The sequence below is a fragment of the Peromyscus maniculatus genome, chromosome 4 (genome assembly GCF_049852395.1).
Source record: "Peromyscus maniculatus bairdii isolate BWxNUB_F1_BW_parent chromosome 4, HU_Pman_BW_mat_3.1, whole genome shotgun sequence".
Taxonomy (NCBI): domain Eukaryota; kingdom Metazoa; phylum Chordata; class Mammalia; order Rodentia; family Cricetidae; genus Peromyscus; species Peromyscus maniculatus.
The window spans coordinates 37,530,799-37,549,944 of NC_134855.1; the positions used below are offsets into that span (position 1 = coordinate 37,530,799).

Below are 19,146 nucleotides of genomic sequence, written 5' to 3' on the forward strand. Positions count from 1 at the left end.
CCTGGGCAGCCCAGTGTAGTTAGCCGAAAGATGGTGGTTGCCAGGCCATAAGTGCTTTGTGGAATCAGTGAGACAAAGCCAGGTGGATGGTGCACTCCAGTAATCTCTGCTCCGTAGGGCAGAGGCAGGTGAATTGCTGCAGATTCAAGACCAGTTTGGTCTACACAGGGTTCAGACCGGCCAGAGTTCTGTAGAGAGAGCTTCCTCCGCAACACACAGTAAACACGTAGAAACCAGTAAAGCCAACAGTGCATGTAAAATAACACTTGAAGTCCATGTGACTGATGCACGCAGGAACTCTGGTGGCTCCAGTTTGTATGTTGTCTTGCTGTGTGAAGGGTGGTCTTCCTCCTGCATCCCATGCTGCATGTGTGCAGATGAGTGAGTGATTTGCCAGTGACGGGCATCTTGGTACATGGAAGTCTTACAGAACTGCTGGACAACTAGTCATGGGATGTGACATTGGCTTGCGAGCCGTGGTGCAGATGAGAAGCATTCAGCCGTTTGTGAGTGCCCATGGCAGACTACTGTTTAGTTTTCTGGATTTCACTGGTTCCACGGGTGGGATAAAGCTGAGTTACCGTTTGTTTGTTTTTAAGTACCTGAGCTACTAGCAAAGCCTTTTGGGTCCGTAGGCTTCGGAGTCATTGGACGAATGAGGGAAAATTAATTTGAGTGGATGGATCGGTGGACATTGTCTCACCAGTCTTTTGCCTTTGGCTTCAGTCACGGAAGCCAGCAACAGAACCCTAAGATTCTATCACATAGAAGTTAGATTTTTGTACTACGCCGCCAGATGTAGACTATTTTCTTTAATCATCATTGCCTTAAAAACGGCCACTCTTATCGGATTCTCTGCTTTTATTTAAATGTTAAGGACATATTATTGTTTCTGTTGCTTTTTAAATATTTTTGGCAATTGTGTTTCAATATAATCAGTTTCCTTTGTAATCGTATTTTCGACTTAAACATTCAAAATCATTCTTCGAGTAGAGGGTCCAGGTAGCTGAGACAGCACATGGTACCCAAAGTAGAAATCCCCATCGTGGGCGACACCTTTGTATCTTTCTCACCTGACTTGGAGACTGGATTTGTTCAATAATTTGTTAATAGCTAGGTTTCCTGACATTAGAAAACAATTCAGCCGGAAGGTGGTGGCGAACGCCTTTAATCCCAGCACTCAGGAGGCAGAGGCAGGCGGATCTCTGTGAGTTCGAGGCCAGCCTGGGCTACAGAGTGAGTTCTGGGACAGCCAAGGCTACAAAGAAACCCTGTTAGTTTCCACCTCAGCTGCCAAAGCAGTTACGTCATCACCTGTGGCCAGGTGCTTTTCCAGGGTCAGCAATGTGACATGTGCACCCTTTAAAAGTGCCCGCCAGGCACAGCTCGCTCTCTCTGTCTCTTTCCCTCTCTTGCCTCTTCTTTCCTCTCTCACTTCTTCTTCCTCTTGTCTGTCTGCCTCTCTCAGGTCCCCACTCAGACACGGCCTCTTGCACTAACTCTGTTGTGGGAGGGGTGTTTGCTTAGTGCCGTACCTTGGCAGGGCCGCCAAGAGGTACCCACCATCGCTTTTCTTTTCATTTATCCTTTCACCCTAAAAAAAAAAACACAACAAAAAGCCAAACAAAAACAAACAGACATATATTTGACCTTCATTTCGTGGCATGTCTCGGCTTTGACTTTTAATCTTCGGGAGCTCTGGTGTTCTCCATTTGGGGGCTGTTGGGGTCAGTGGAAATCATCGTGTGTGTCTGTCCATGTGATCTCTCTGGCCCTGGTGGTGGTCCCCCTTAAAACTGATTAAAAAAAAATTATGTGGATGGGTGTTTTGCCTGCATATGTGTCTAGCACCACAAGCGTGTGTGGTGTCCTGGGAGGCCAGAAGAGGGCGTGGGATCCCATGGGACTGGAGTTAGAGACAGTTGTGGTGTTGGGAACTGAACCTGGATCCTCTGGAGGAACAGTCAGTGCTCTTAACCACTAAGCCATCTGTCTAGCACAAGACTACTTTCTATAACCAAATGTTTATGGACATTCTAAGAGACTGTCCTGTCCTCAAGCCAAACTGCCGTCACCTTCATGAAAGGGAGCAGCTGTGCCCACTTCAAGTCTGTTGCGATCCAGTTGAGGACTGTTGACATTTCCTCGTAGACGGACTGAGAGAGGAGGGTCATTGGGAAGTCACCTGAGTACTCAGCCACCCCTCCAGCCATTTGTCTGCAATTCTGTAACCACTCAGGGCCTCTTCTAGTGCCGGGAGGAGGGGCCAGAATACATGGGTTGGGGAAGACTTAGAAGGGGGGTTCCTTTCTGTGGGGCTCAGAGGAAGTCATCATCCATCAGGATTCTAGTGTGTCTACTTTCAGGTCACCCACACTCTGTAAGTCAGCCCAGGACACTCGTTGGTTGGATTTGTGCTTTGGTTTGTGGTTGGAACCTCAGGAGGACTCAGGAGAATCGGGCGATATGAACAACATCCAGAGAAGGACTTTTTTTTTTTTTTTTTTAAAGATTTATTTATTTATTATGTATACAGCATGTATGACTGCAGGCCAGAAGAGGGCATCAGATCTCATTACAGATGGTTGTAAGCCACCATGTGGTTGCTGGGAATTGAACTCAGGACCTCTGGAAGAACAGACAGTGCTCTTAACCTCTGAGCCATCTCTCCAGCGCCCAGAGAAGGACTTTTAGTTGCGGTGGCCAAGGATAGTTTCTCCTGTAAATGCCGTGAGAGGAGGCAGGTGCAGGGGCTGACGCTGGCATTTTTATTTATTTTTATTTGACCCGAATTGATGTTTTGCGTGTGTGTCTGTGTGAAGGTGTTGGATCCCCTGGGACTGGAGTTACAGAGAGCTGTGAGCTGCCATGTGGGTGCTGGGAACTGGGAAGTGCTCTTCATTGCTGGGCCTCTCTCTAGCCCCCTTATACTTGGCACTTGCTCTAGATCTGAGAAGAGGTGATGTGCCCTGGGGCAGAATTTGATTCAGCTCCACTGTATCTCCTTCCTTCCTTCCTTCCTTCCTTCCTTCCTTCCTTCCTTCCTTCCTTCCTTCCTTCCTTCCTTCCTTCCTTCCTTCCTTCCTTCCCTCCCTCCCTCCCTCCCTCCCTCCCTCCCTCCCTCCCTCCCTCCCTCCCTCCCTCCCTCCCTTCTTTTTTGGTATTTCAAGATGGGGTTTTTCTGTGTAGCCCTGGCTGTCCTGGAACTCAGTTTGTAGACCAGGTTGGCCTCGAACTCAGAGATCTTGCCTCTACCTCCCTCCCAAGTGCTGGGATTAAAGTTGTGCATCACCGCAGCCTGATTTCCCCTGACTTGCATTTTCAGTGCCGGCATATCCAAACTTACTTTAGAGTTTGGATAAAACCCTACGGCATTATTAGAGTGTGTAGAACTGCCTAGAGAACACAAGAGGGCGTCAGGCCATTCCTTGCCACAGGTCCTACGTTTAACAAGTGTTAAACAATGAACGTGGAATTCCTCTTTGACACGAGAGATACATCTTAGGGCTATGAATCGATCGATGCCCGCGTGGCACAAATGTCTCTGTCCCACATGTTCTTCTCCCTGGCATCCTAGCCTGCCTCTGAGTGTTTTCCCTGTGTGTGCAGGGGAACTCTCGGGCTTGCACCTTTAGTATGTATTCTGTTGTACAGTGCTTGTAACGTGACAACTCAACTTAGAAATAACTGAGTTGGATGTCTAGAAATTCTGAGGGACGGGACAGTAGGTCCCCCAGCGGAGGCAGCTTCTTTTTCAGGATGGATTTGAGACATAGGCTGCTGCTTCTTCTTTTTACCTTCTAACCTCCGTGAAAAATAAAAGTGTTCTTTTAACTTTGCCTGTGTTTAACTTGTTCATCAAGGCCTGGGAGAGAGAAGGCATAGAGACCGCACGGCCAAGGTCTGGAGCTATCCGCATCAGTCTGGTGCCTGGATGGGCAACAAACAAGGCTGTGTCACATGTCCGCCCCGTGACAGGCCTGCCTGTGCCCCTGCAGAGTGGAGATTGGTAGTACTTGCCCCAAAGGACAGTTTGAAGATGAGATGACTCCACACATCCAAAGCGCTCAGAGCAGAGTTCAGCATGTGTGGTTAGTGTTGCTGTCTGCCTGCCTATTAGAGTCACCTCAGGAGAGGTTGAAAAAAAGATCGGTCTGGGTGTGGTGGTGCACACCTTTGGTGAATTCGCATCCATCCTGGTCTACATAGCAAGCTCCAGGATAGCCAGGACTACGTAGACAGACCCTGTCTCTAAAAACTGAAAAAGAAAGAAACAAACAGAAACCCAAAACACTAAGTGGGCATTAAGAATTCCAAGTCCCAAGGACTGGAGAGATGGTTCACTGGTTAAGAGGAATGGCCACTCTTCCAGAGGACCATGTTCAGTTCTCCGCACAGACATGGCAGCTCACTGCCATCTAGGAGATGTGACACCTTCCTCTAGTCTCCACAGGCACTAGGCAGACACATGCAGGCAAAACACCCACCAACATAAACATAAGGTAAAATAAAATGAAGAGCAAATAAACAAAACCCCCGAACCTCTCACCCTAATGAAATCAGAGCATGTGGAGGTTATAACCTTGTTAGTAGTCATTGCCAGTTTCTAACGAAGGGGAAAAAGGATTTTTGAGGTCTTTTATTCCGGGGCATTAAGTGAAAGATTCATCTGTCATCTACATAAGCAGGAGCTTTTTCTGTAATGAATAGCTGCCTTTCATGGGGCATCTTTGAAGTTGTCTGGCCCTTTTCACTTTGTGGCCAGATGCAGTGCAATTTATAAAATTTAATTTCTTTAGATTTCTAATACCAGACTTCATCCGGCTGGCGTTGATTGATTGAGTGCCTTTTAACACTTTTGAAGACTGTCTTCAAGGCCTCTTCCCTTTTCATACTAAGAGCTGATCGCCCGTACCTCAGCCTCCCTCCGAGGCTGTTCTTTTTTATGGTGATGGTTTGTCAGCTACTGTGATTTACAGTGGGAATGTGAACAAGAAATAATTTCTTCTTAAAAATTGCAGCACCCACTGGTGGAAGTGACCTGACCTTAGCCAGTCCAGGGGGTCAGGAACCAGTGTTCCCTTCGGCCCAGTAAAAGGGGGAGTGGCTTTCTCTCACATTGTATATGGGACCTCTTCTTTATTCAGAGAGTTGATGGCCATCTGTCAAGGAGGCAGCTTGGGTTAGATGGAGATTGTAGCCCTTTTGAAACAAAATGTAACGGGAAAGGGAGAGCAAGTGTGACTCTCAGAGATGGTTTATATGGAGCTAACGTGAGGAACATTGGGAGTCAGACCTCCAGGGAAGACTTCTGTGGTCTGGGTGCCGTCCTCCGAGAAGCTCTGTGAGAGGTCCTGAGATCTCATTCAAGACTGGTCCCCATTCAAGCCCCAGGGCATCTTCTAGAGCTTTTGGTCTCATGGCCAATGTTGGCATTCCCCAAGACGGCCTCGGCTGGATCTCTGTTTGCTATAGCTTCATCCTCTTTTAGAGTCCTTTTCTTTGGGGCTCCTACTGTGCTCTCTTTACCTTCCTATCTCCCTGTCTTCTCATTCACTGAAGATTGTGAAGGGAGCTGCTCCGTGCCCAAGCTTTCAGGTCAGTTCTGAGCTCAAGTTCCAGCGTCACCCTCCCTAGTCCTGTGGGTTTTAACCATCATTTGAAACGGTTACAGATCCAAAATTGAAAATCCCCTTTAAAAGAACCAGGTTCTCTTCAACTTCCTCGTTAGCTTGTTCTTCCGGCATTTGTGTTTTGATCTCTGAGATGGCACATTGCGTTTCTCTGCGGCTCTCTTGTCTTGTTCTCCGTTCCCCCCTTTGGCAGCTTTCATTGCCTGCATGTGCCGCCGCCGCCGAGCCCTGCTGTCCTCGGAGTTCCCAGTTGATGCTTAGCCCCTGTGCTGCGGATGTTTGTGGTACTGAGCATCCAAGGCGGGAGCTGGGGTTCCATCATTTGGTCCCTGGCCTGGTCTTCTGCCTATGCTGGGTGACTGGAGCTCTTTCTGCGGTCCTTTGGTCTCAATGCTTGTCTTCCCTTCCTCCACAGGGCTAATCTGAGTCTTCATGTACCTTTCTGACTTCCTTTCCCACTGGAGAAAGTGGAGGGGTAAACTTGGTTAGCTTCCCGACAAGGCCGTCCACATCGCTGCCTTTCCCTTCCGTCGTAGTATGCTTGACTTTGTCCTTGTGGTTGGCACAGAGCAGATACTTAGGGATATGTGTAGAGTAAAAACATCACATTTGCTAGTACAAGAGAAAAACAAAGTTCTGTTACATAAGGTCCTTCAGATGTGCAAACCCCCAAGCCCAGTGAGAACTGTCCATTTTATGCTTAAATTTGAAGATGAACTGCAGAACTCTGGACAGTAGGGTCTGATCTACTGGAGGAGCAGCCCCAGGAGGCCTGTATGTTCACATCCTTCTTGGGCTCTCTGTGTGGCATTCCTCCTTCCCAGCTCCAGACAGGTCAGGCCCCCTGGAACATGTATTTTACAGACTTTGAGACAAAGTAGGTCATAGACTTTATGGCCAACTCCTTCATAGGAAGGTAGGGAAAGTTAGAGGACTATGCCAGACTTTATGGCTTACTTTAGGGAGGAAGGCTTCTAGTTTCGGTGGCTGGGAAGGAGGAGTTCTGGTATCAGTGACTGGGGAAGAATGGAGAGCAGGAGAAAGGCGGACGGGAGGTCAGAGGTTTACTGTATGGCCTTTCGTTTGCCTTTAGTTAAGAGTCCTCAGCATGCCAAACCCAGGCTGTCTGAGTCCCAACACTAGCCCAGTGTTCCTTCTTCTGTTGGAAAAATCTGGTTGTAACCCCATTTCTGCAACTTGCTGACCCCAGAGACCCAGGGCCGGCTCCCCCATTGCTCAGGGCTTTGTATTTTTACTGAGCATATTCAATTTACTAACTTCATAAAAAATGATGATAGCTTTAATTTTATTTTAGAGTGTGTGTGTGTGTTTGTGTGTGTGTGCGCGCACACGCATGTGAGCACGCACCTGTATGTGACTACCTACTGAGATCAAAAGAGGGTGCTGGGTCCCCTGAAACTGGATTTATAGACAGTTGTGAGATGCCTGGTGTGTGTGTGTGTGTGTGTGTGTGTGTGTGTGTGTGTGTGTGTGTGTGACCAAACCCAGGTCCTCTGCAAGTGCTTTTAACTGCTGAGCTCTCTCTCCAGCCCCTCAAAATGATAGTCATTTTTTTTGGGGGGGGAGTACAAAAATTACAGATGGTAACATCATGCTCCTTCAGAAATGTCCATTGATATTGAAATGAGGAAACATGTTTCAGGCTACCCCAGGCTGCTGGGCAAAGCAAGGGTGTCAATAACATAAGGTTAAGGAAAATATCTAAGAGACGGAGATTCTGGGATGGAGTTTGCATTGGCTCGCTTTCTCTGATGGGCCTCACTGACTGGTGATGCTGCTACTCTAGTTAGGAGTGTCCTGCTGCCTGGGTGAAGGCCACGTTTGGTTAGGGAGGACACCTTGCGAGCGAGCGAGCGAGCGAGCAAGCAGAGTTTTCGGCAGGACAGGAGTTCCACCTTTGCACTGGCCTCGCAGGAATGCAGCCGTTGGTTATTTCTAGAGCCGAACTTGTCCTGGTTTGAGGAAGAATGCGTAGATTTCAGACTCGGGCTTCTCTGTCATTGCCCTGATCTGTTTTGTGCGCATATTTGAAATACCAAGACAAATCTTGTAGCCAGTGCTTTTAAGGCCTGATGGAGAACAGATCTGTTTCTCATGTGTGAACCAGAGAACTCTGACCATAAATTTGGGAATTAGTAGCTGGTACCAGAAGAATTTTAAAACAACTAGTCAAAACTTTGGGGGGAGACTTACCATTCATTGTACTTTGCTTTCTCTGATAACCCTCTTAGTTACTTGCTTGAAAACATTTGCTTTGCGTAAATAACCTTGAGGTGCTGTGGGGAATTTGTAGAACTGAGTATTTTTCACCAACGAAGATCTTTCAAATGGACTGTGGGATGGACTGTTGTTGCCTGGAGACATCGTGGAGAAGGCATTGTTAGAAGCTGGCCCCAACGGATCCCTTCTCAATGAATAGGAAGAGGCTATTATTGTACGTAGAAGGAAGTAGAAAAGTCACTCGTCCCTCCAAAAGTGAAGTTTCCTGTTGGCCAAGTCATATCAAGATGAGGGCGTCTCTATACAAACTGAACATAGTCATTGTTAGCAGCTTGGGACATACCTAATGTTTAGGAGGATTGGAGTATTCTAGTGAGGTCGAAAGTGATGTCATTATGATAAGGAGTTTCCACTTACTTTGTTAATCATTGAAGGGTGTGTGTGCAGGTGCAAGCACTCGTGTGTGCTCTCTCACTGAACGTGGAGCTAGGCCGGCAGGCAGCAAGCTCCAGCAATCCTCCTACCTCTGCCTCTTGAAGTGCTGGGGTTAAAGAAGTGTAGGACCACAGCAGCTTTTTAATGTGGGTGTGGAGGATTTGAACTCAAGTCCTCAGGCTTATGTGTCAAGTGCTCTCAGCCACTGTGCCATCTCTCCAGCCCTGATTCGTTTAACATTTGAGTTTAAATTCATGCCTTGAAACTTTAAAAAATTCACATTATGACTATAAATTTGCATAGCTTTTAATGTCATAAATTTTATATCTTTTTAAAAAAAATTTTAAAAATATTTATTACGTATACAATGTTCTGCCTATATGTGTCACTGTATGCCAGAAGAGGGCACCAGATCTCATTACAGATGGTTGTGAGCCACCATGTGGTGGCCGGGAATTGAACTCAGGACCTCTGGAAGAGCAGCCAGTGCTCTTAACCTTTGAGCCATCTCTCCGTCCCTCAAATCTTTTTTTTTTTTTTTTAAAGGTGAATGTAACTTATAATCAAGTGAGTAATAATATAATTGGAGATTGACTTTGTAGAATCAGTTTGAATAAGGCACACTGAAAGATGAGGCCTTTGTGTTGTAGAGAATACAGCCTACGGGCACCGTATTTTCCTACTGTGCATGTCGAGGAAAACCAAAGCTGATTCTTTGTCCCAATTGCTTTCTGGTTGTTTTAATGCTTTTTATGTGAAGTCTCAGAATCCTGGAGACGGTCCCTCACTTGTTCATAGCTGCTTTGCAAGGATTGCTGGTTCCTTTGTATTGGTGGAGGAGGAACTGTAAGTATTCATTCATCAAGAGTTGGGCTTCCCCAGCCTCCTGGGATTTCTCGGGTGATGTAGATGCTGCGTTTGCTTTCAGGACACCTCTGTCAGGCAGGTTCCTCATGAACTCCCAGGGTGCCCCAGACCTCTGTCTGCAGACTCTTCTGTTTTGTTGTCTCCTGTTTGCATTATTCTGAATTGTTTATTATCTTCTCGGTTGCGCTGACCTACTGCTACCATACGTGTCCTTTCTTTGGATGAACACTGAATGTGGCTAATATGTAGAAAAGCCCACAAGGCCTTCCCTACACACGGCAAAACTAAATGGGCTTTAAAAACTCGAGTTGCTAACATGAAGGATGTTTTTGATGTCTCCCTTCTCTGAAGTAAAATGGCTCCTGTAGCTAGAGTTTTCCTGCCTTGCCCACAGTCAGGACAAATCTCTGTCACCCGGCAGTCCCACAGCCTCTCAGACCCAACCAAGTAAACACAGAGACTTATATTGCTTACAATGGCAGTGGCATTGGCCGTGGCAGGCTTCTTGCTAACTGTTCTTATATCTTAAATTAATCCATTTCCATAAATCTATACCTTGCCACGTGGCTGGTGGCTTACCAGCATCTTCACATGCTGCTTGTCCGGGTGGTGGCTGCAGTGTCTCTCTACCTCAGCCTTCCGCTTCCCAGAATTCTCTTCTCTCCTTGTCCCACCTACTTCCTGCCTGGCCACTGGCCAATCAGTGTTTTATTTATTGACCAATCAGAGCAATTTGACATACAGACCGTCCCACAGCAGGCTCCTCATACTGACATGTACCATAACTTGCTGCATTTCCTTTGTAAATATTAATCTTAGCTGGGTGGTGGTGGCGCATGCCTTTTAATCCCAGCACTCGGGAGGCAGAGGCAGGCGGATCTCTGAGTTCGAGGCCAGCCTGGGCTACAGAGTGAGTTCCAGGATAGGCTCCAAAGCTACACAGAGAAAGCCTGTCTTGAAAAACCAATATATATATATATATACACACACACACATATATAATGTATATATAAAATATGATATAATATATATTATTCTTATTTCATTTATTTTTTATTTTATTGTTTTACATTTCTACCTGTTATGTGAATGAATGTTTGGTCTGCCTGTGTTGTGTATGTGCACCACGTGCATACCTGTTGTTTGCAGAGTTCAGAAGAGGGTGTTGGATCCGCTAAAACTGGACTGACAGCCAGTTATAGGGGCTGCCGAGTAGGTGGTGTTTGGGATAACTGGACTGACATTTTCAGGTTAATTCAAGTGCGGGTGTGAGGGATATTAGGAAATGCAACATATTCTTTGCAAGTATCTCATCCCCTGATGTCCTACTGGATTTGACGCATTCCTTGCAAGCGAAGCATGTTCTCTGTCCATTCTAAACTGCTATAAATGTTGGCTAATTGCTTGACTAGGGAGGAAATCGCTTATCTATGTTCATCTGAAGCTGGTTAAATCTGTCAACAAATATTGAGAACAGAGTGGGTGCGGAGCCTGTGTTCTGGCTTCTGTTTGTATCTGTTAAAGAATAAACATAGTCCCTGCCCTCTGCTAGGAAGTGGTCTCAACGCTCTGTAGACAGGCAGCGTGCGTGCCCTGCAGAAGCAAGCCCTTTAATGCTAGTGTTACCATGACTTGTAGTGACTGACAGCTGTGATGGATTTCTACCTCCTCTTGAATTTTTGTTGTGGATTTCCTAGGGTGTTCTGTTCTGTGTCAGACAGAGTATTCCACGCACTGTAAAATTTCTGCTGTATGACACAAGGGTGTTGTGTCAGTCCCCAAAGACTTGAAGGGCTAAAGGAGAAATACCAAAAGTGAAAATTTTGATGGTTAGCTTAACTTCTAGAGAATCTTGGTGCATTTTTTTTTTCTTTTTGTGTGTGTGGTGTCAGTTGTCACTCGCTTTGTTTGAGATAGGCCTCCCATTTATGACTGTAGACAACAGATGAGCTGGCCATGACCTTCCAGAGATTCTCCTCTTCTGTCTCCCATCATGTTATAGGAACACTGGGATTGTAAATGGATGCTGTCTTGTAGGACTTTTCCGGCTTTCTGTGGGTTCTAGGGACTTGAACTCAAGTCTTCATGCAAGTGCATTATCCACTGAGCCATCCAACCTTCCCCTCCCCTCCCCCCACAATGTTTTAAAGGATGGATTTGTGAATTTGTGGTGCCTGGGAAACTCAGATGTCAAGTGATTGTAACAAATAAGGAAATCTAGGTGACCCTAGGATATTAGCCATCTAAGGGTAATGATTCACCTTTGATTTTCCTTAAAATGAACATCATGGGAAACTTGCCTCTGTTAATTTTATCTCTAGTAGCCTAAAGGTTACTCTATTCTTTAGTTGGGCTTCATAACATGGCATCTTAAAATCTAGCCCTTTGCCAGATAATAACAGCAGCAGCAAGAAGGTCAGTGCTTCTTGCATGGCTGTAAAGGAATTTTCTATTTATTTTACCTTAAAGTAGGTCACTAAGACCCCCAGTCCAGAGATCTTGCCCCTTACAGGGCCAGAATACTGGACAAATGGGTCTTACTGTGTTCCTCAAAGTTTACTGCTATTGGTTAATACTGTACCGAAGCTTTAAAAACTCAATTTTCCCGACCCTTTGGGTCTTCATTTTCGAATGCTTCCATATCACCTAAGACCTTGGCTTTCTTCCTGTTATCTGTCTGTTACTAAGGTGTCAAACATGAATCTTGTAGTGGGCAAAGGAAAGATCATACTTCTGCCCTGCATTCTCTCCCTCAAAATAAATCTATTAGTCAATCTATCAATCTCTCTCTGTCTCTCTCTCTCTGTCTCTCTTGTTGTCTCTCTCTCTGTCTCTCTGTCTCTGTCACCCCCCCCCCCCATGGAATCCAGAGCCTTGAGCAGATTGGGCCAGTACTCTGCCACCATGCTACACCCCTAGATCAAAAGTGTCTAACTTAACGTTGTAAATACTATCTATGTATTCTGAAATCTCTCTGTGTCGCTGCCTTCAGGGTCTCATTGTAGTCTAGGTGGGCCTCGATCTTGCAGTTGTCTTGCTTCAGGCTTCAGATGGATAGCCTTATGATTGTGAGCTGCGAAGCCCAGCTTTGAAGTGCGTCACTATCTTCTTCTCTTCATGTGAGACAGTGTCTCACTCTGTAGCCTGGGATGGTCTCCCTCATGGTGATCCTCCTGCCTCGGCCTCCCAAGTGCTGAGATTACAGGTGTGCAGCTCAAAGCAGCATTTTTTTTTTTTTCTTTCTTTCTCCAGACAGGGTTTCTCTGTGTAGCCCTGGCTGTCCTGCAACTCACTTTGTAGACCAGGCTGGCCTGACTCTGCCTCCTGAGTGCTGGGATTAAAGGAGTCCAACCCTACATTTGTTCCACATTCTGCCGTGGAAGCTCCAGTTTTCCAGGGCAGCAATTGAGGGTTCTTAGTCGGCCGCTTGCATCTGTGTCTTTGTGTCGAGCATGGTATTTGCAGTTAAGATAAAGGACATGGCTTGTACCTTCCGTTGTAACACTTGCTCTTAAGTACTTCCTCACAGCATGCATGGCCCTGCCTGAGCAACCTGAGAATTTCTGGCAGTTTCTTTTCAGTGTGCTGGGCTTTCATCACTTGGGTCTGAATGTATGTGTCTGGAATCAGGTGAGGGGATCTATCTACGTCTTCTCTGTTTGGTTCTTGTTCATCACAAGTCGGTGTTCACCTGTTAGAGGGGAAGACATTGGTTGCCTACTGGGAAGGAAGTGTATGATGAACAAAGGCTGCATTCTGAGAGCTCTTGGGTACCATTGCCATACAAGGATTTCTACTGTCTTTCTTTGGTCCTCCAGTTGGGGTCAAGAAACTCACTATTCTGGAAAACGGGTGGGACTTCGCAAAGTGATGTCCATGAAAACAAAGCTCACGAGAGCTTTTGTTTAAATCCAGAACACCGACTTACTCATTTTCTCCCAGAATCATGTCTGCCAGCAGATCAGACCGTGGTGTGACTGGACCAGCACACCATAGTGGGGTGATGGTGGGCTAAGGAAGGACCGAGTCAGGAGGTGCTTCACGGTGGGGATGAGAACAGGGGAGGTGGTTCTGTCATTCCACCGCTTGACATGGCTCTTGAGATGGCTCGCTCTGTTTCCAGACCTGTGCATAGGTGTGGGTCTGTAAGTTCACGGGCACAGGTAGAGTCCGGTATGCTAGATGACCTTCGGAAGGAGGCAGTGTTAGCCTGGTTTGTCACTGTGGCTTCTTTTCTGGCCATCTCTCAGGGATTTGGGATGATTTTGCATGGCTCAGATGGACTTTTGTTGATTTCAAAATTTGACTTCCTGGGAAGTCTTCATTTTACCCCCTTTTCCTGTGTGTGTGTGTTGTACACATATGCACACATGCTATCGTAGTAGTAGGGTACTTATTTTGTGCTCACATATAACCCATTTTCCCATGTCATTGTTTGAACAGCTTTTAGAATAAAATTTAAACTCTGCCCCAAGTCAGCTGTTCACGGATGAGTGGGAGCCCAGGAGAAAAACTTAACGGTAGATATTTGATAGGTTGTTACATCTAAGACCGCTGACGTCAATATAACTATCCTAAAAACAGCTGAGCTCCCGACACAGACCAGCAGGACGTCTGGGCTGAGGTGCCAAAAACCAATGTCACCTAGACCTTACTCTGTAGCATGGTGTAGTTCTGCTGCAAATTAGGAGTGACCTGCTGGCCAATTAAGGGCAGCTTTGTGGACATAATGTGGCCTGAGATGGCCAGAGGGTCAATCACAGGCCTCTCTCTGAGAACCACCACAGCATGTGTGAGGGACCGAGGACAAGCTTACGGCATGGTTCTGCTGGTGTTTTCCTTGTTTAGGTGTGTAGTTTTCACTGAGTTACAAACCGGGACAGTTGATTTGAAGAAGAAAATGTGTGTGCCTATTATGCATCTATTTTTTTTTTTTTTAAATTTTGCCTTTGCCTCCTTTAAATAAAAAAGAAACAAACAAATCCAAAAACTCTTTAGAGAAAGGCTTGCTAAGTAGCCCGGGCTGACCTTAAACTGGTGATCCTCCTGCCTCGGCTTCCTGACTACTGGGATGACCGATGTGTGCCACCATATCTGGCTTTCATGGGCTCTTAAAAATACCACATCACGTAAAAATACCACGTTGTTTTGAGCATGACTGTCAGGAGAATCTTGTGTTTCCAGGGGGCTCCGTATGGAAAGATGCTTCGCAGGTTCAAGAAGCATTTCAAAGGCAGAATTGGGCCCGAGCCATGCTCCTTTTGTGTGTAAAGTCGCTTTGTAGGAAGCTTTAACCCTGATCACCACTGTGGCTTTCTAGATATTATCCTCCTAAAAATCTTTGGGTTTTGTTTGTTTGCCCAAAGCTTTCACTGATCTGAGAGGGGAGCCTAGCCAGCCACTGGCAGCCTGCTGAGGAAGACAGCGTGCTGAGGGAGGCAGGGCCCAGCTGGAACTCTGCACGTTTGGAACCGGGCCTTGTTGTTAATTAGCTGAGTGACCCCTGGGTGGACTCAGTCTCCCAGGGTCTGTTTCTTCGTTGGTAAAACAAAGGCTTGAGAAAGTAAATACAAGCTTGGACCACATGATAAGGAAGGTCACTCTGCTTGCTTGTGTTGTGGCTCTGTGGATGGCAGCACATTGAGCTCCTCATCCTCCTCAGACTCCTAATCCTTCTCGGTGGGCTGCACAGAACTGCTTTACTTGCTCTCTGAGCATTGCCATGTGGCTTGTCAGACTGAGGCCACCCACCTGAGGCTCTCAAGGTAGGCAGGTTTGGGATTCCTTCTCCGGGGGAAGGTGTCCTCCCCTCCCCCCATCCTTGGGGGCTTGGCTCTGCTACATGCCTTCTGCCTTCTTCTTGGTGCATCAGCTTCACGAGGAAATAATAGTCCCATTGTTGCTTGTGGTAGAGATGGTTTCCAGTTTCATCTTAATCCTGGGCCATTGTGTTGTTTTTACAAACTCAGTCCCCCCCTCGTCCCCTCCCCTTGCAAAATGCAATTCATTCTTTTAAAAGACTCAGCAGCCATCCACAAGGCCTGCTCTTCTCATCTCCTTCCCAAAGTCATAACTATATATAGTAAAACTGCACGGGAGTGTGCACTGTTTAATTGGGCCACCTGGCATCAGGGTTAAAATGGGTTCCGTCTGTATTTAGTTTGCAAATGCTTGTGAGCTATGTTCCAATCCAGTAACCTTCCAACATGGTTTTTGTGGTTCATAATTGGTGGCACCTGTAAAACATTTCTCTTAACCATGTCGCTTTTTTCTTCTTAACCATACTCTTTGTGATTTTATGTCTTCTTCTTTTTGTTTTTGTTCACTAGGGCTGGCAAATTGTATTATTACCTTGCCAAATATCTTACCACTAGTGATGGACCCAGGTTTAGCCTTGTAACCCTAATTAGATGTGGAATGCGGAGAATGCACCGCGGGTGGCTGTTGTAACTTTTCTAACATGACAGTGAACTTCTGATGGCTTCATGGAAAGCTAGAAAGCATTCCTTGTGTCTCCCACCACCTGCTCATTCATAGGACGGTCACAGAAATCTCAGGGTACTTCTGGGTTACTCGAAGGCATCTCTTCTGAGCGTGATTACACATTTGAGGTCAGTATGCAAACGACAGTCCCCACTTTTCCTGCATTTGACTCCTTCCCTTCTCTCTCTAGAGACAGAGAGTGTTGACCATGTTGAAGGCTGTGCTGAAGAAGAGCCGAGAGGGAGGGAAGGGGAGCAAGAAGGAAGCAGGTGAGTACACAGATGCGAGTTGAGATTATGGCGGGCGGCACCGGGCGGGCGAGCGGGCCAGATCCCACCACTTCGGGCTAGGTAGGGGCATGGCCTTGGGACCACCCCGGAGACTCAGAACCAGCAGTGTCCTGGAGGCTTTGAGGAGCTCTGTATTTAAGGAGTTTTTATTATTGTTACTATAATGAGAAACGATGTTGGAAATAAGTTTCAGTTTTGAACCAAATCCTTCCCCCAAAGATGTTGAAGGTTCATACTTTTAACAAGTCATTCCGGTCCGGAAGCCTAGTTAAAGAGGCTGAAGGATGGCAGTTGTGTTTAGGAATTTGATTTCTAGAAAGCCCTTTTCCTTGTCCCACATGGAGTTGAATTTTATGTCTGACCAACTGTTGCCTGACTGGTTCTTGTGTTTTTGAGTATCGAATTTTATTCCTAACAGGTGTGGGCCCGCTTAATGCCAGACGGTTCACTCCGTGTGAGGGGAGCGGCCTAACGTGGCTCTGCTTCCCCTCCTCTCCTGTCTGTAGTGTTTTGGGGCATATTTAGCCACTGTGACCCGAATAGCATCGCATTCCGTGTGGTGACCTCCCCTAAGGTTGTTCTGCTCACCGTCAGTCTTAGGTTCCAGTTTCTCTCGATAGAAAGTCTGTGCCAGTATTCCCAGTTAAAATGAGCTGCAGGAACTACTCTGTAAGCCACTCTTAAAACTCAATGTGAGATCTACTCTTGTTGCCAAATGGCCCTTTTTAAAATTACTTAATGTCAAGTAATATTTCAGTTTTCATTTCTGTTAAAATATCATAGATAAATATACTCGGCATCATCAATTATAATTAACTTTTAATTCAAAACACCTTATGTGTTGTTAATTTGTCTCCATGCTTTTCCTAAGGGACTCAGTAACTAAATGTTTTGGCTGTGTGGAACCTAGATAAAGTTTCTACTTATTACTAATTATCCCTTAAACCGAGCCTGCAAAGTGGCCAACTCACCTCGAATGAGAAGCCTTTGTTACAAGGTTGCTGTTCGGATTCTGTTACAGACTTCTCATTAATGCCTGGGTAAACAGATACAAAGACTAGAAGGAAGCAGATTTTAATGATATAAACAGAAGGCTGCAGAGTTAGCTCATAACCTTAGAAAATCAACCCCTAGCTTTGAATAATTAATTAGAATTGTTACTATGGAGAAATTTTAGTTCACATAATTTCTTTCCAGGGGCACATTCATCCTTTGCTGGGTCAGGGCCAAAATGTCTTTCTCATTATTTTTCTGAAAGTAGTTAATTTTTCCCCCCGAAGTTTTGGCTCATCTGATACTAATTCGAGAGACTTTATTTTGTTGCCTTCGAAACCTTTGTAATTTTTAGCATAAACATAGTTCCTAAGCTGTCTTGGGATGGAGCTGCCAAGCAACCAGGTGCCCACCCCCCACTCCCTCTCAGGACCAGGGTCTGCAAGCCAAACTCCCTATGGAGTAACAGGATCTCTCAACAAAGACCCTCCTCTTCCATGGTGCCAGAATCATGGGAAATAAGTTTAAATGATGTTCAGCACCTGTGCCGTTCAGGCAGGCCAGGCAGCAAGCATAGTTTGCCTTTGAAAGGTTTCCAGTTTCAAAACATGGGACTTGGGGTTTAGGTCTCCCTTTGGCCTTTTAAGAGAAACTACTGCTTTTTCTGTGAGTCCTGTCTTTATAGTAGTTCCCACACTCCGGGTTTTTCACTAGGGTACACCGACTTGAAAACGTAATGGGAGCTTTTGGTATAAAGCGTGGTACGGTCCATGTGCTTTGCTGTTACTAGAACGTGGTTTGTGTTGTGCTGGGGACAGAGCAGCTGGGATTTTACATCCAGCTGAAGTTATGGGAAAAGATTTGGGTAAATACTTGGAATTCGACAACTTCTTTGTTGAATTCTATGACAGCGCTCATCATCTCAGTGAGTCCTAGCTGAATTTCTCAGCCTAAGCAGGTCTGAGACAACTGTGAGACTCAGGGAACAACTTCCCCTTCAGCATGACCAGGCTTTGTAGTACTGTTTCCAATTAAAAGCAGTCTTGTTTGTTTGTTTTTTAAGGCAGGGTTTCTCTTTGTAGCCCTGGCTGTCCCAGAACTTGATATGTAGACCAGGCTGGCCTCAAACCCTGCCCTCTGCCTCCTGAGTGCTGGGATTAAAGTCGTGCGTAACCACCACCTGTTGGTTTCATTTTTGGTGGTGTTTTTGAGGCAGGGTTTCCGCCAGCAGCCCAGCCCGGCCTTGAGTGTGTGCTCTTCCTGCCTCTGCCTCCAAGTTGCTGGGATTACAGTTCTGCGCCAACACACCAGGCTAAATATTAGTAGTAGTCCTTCCTCACACCCACAGCTAAGGATTCAGCCTAGGCCTGTCAACCTACTAGTGAGCATTCTGCAGCTGAGCTGTATCCCCAGAAGTATGGAAACGCTTTTCCTCCAGCTTCTGTCCCTAAAAGAATATATCCCATGTAACTACCTTAAGCTGTGTGGGGAAAAAAAAAAATAGCAAGTGTTGACACTCAGATTATAAATATATATATCACAGAACGTGAGATTGAATCCCATTGGTCGAACTCTAAAATTAGGAAAATTCTTTTTAAAAATGATTATGCATTTTCATCTGTGCTTGTAGATGAATAAAATGTTAGTTTCTGGAAGCTGGAGAGGCATGTTGGGGAATGCGATACCAAAAACCTTGAGGTGTTTTTGGGATGAATGTTCTCTTTGTCCTTGTTGAAGTTCCTTCCTTCAGTAAAAAATGAGCCACATCTGTCTCTTGGCCTTGAACTGGGTCTGTGGGAGCAAAAATAAATATTAAGGGCTGGCAGGATGGCTCAGCTGGCCAAGTGCTTGCTACCAAGCCTGAAGGATGACGACTTGGTTTTCATCCCCACCACCACATTCTGCAAAGAGAGAATTAAATAATAAATACATTAAAGGCTGTCCTTTTATCCCCATGTGTGGACCCCATGGACGGACGGACGGACGGATGGACGGACACACACACACACACACACACACACACACACACACACACACACACACACACACTATACATGTATCAATGTAATTTTAAAAAAATCAGTATTTAGCCACAGTAGAAGGGCATGTTGGACCAAGACATCTATTTTTTTTCTCCGTTTTCATGGCAGAGTCTTGATTTAAAACAAGGAAACAAAAGCTCTTCAGAGAGGTTTGCCACCTAC

At 45.9% G+C, this 19,146-nt stretch overlaps 1 protein-coding gene across 8 annotated transcripts in view; it reads left to right on the forward strand.

Moving 5' to 3' along the window:
• Positions 1–19,146, forward strand: part of Tanc1 (tetratricopeptide repeat, ankyrin repeat and coiled-coil containing 1) — a 229,343-nt gene that overhangs the window by 71,015 nt on the left and 139,182 nt on the right. For 7 of the 8 annotated variants that reach the window (XM_016003138.3, XM_006984643.4, XM_076568508.1 and 4 more), the window contains exon 3: positions 15,850–15,928. In XM_016003138.3, the coding sequence (XP_015858624.1) occupies positions 15,868–15,928 (61 nt within the window). In that variant the 5' untranslated portion in view covers positions 15,850–15,867. Of the gene's footprint in view, positions 1–14,694; positions 14,942–15,849; positions 15,929–19,146 lie in introns of those variants that run through there. The other variant, XM_076568507.1, reaches the window with a different exon arrangement.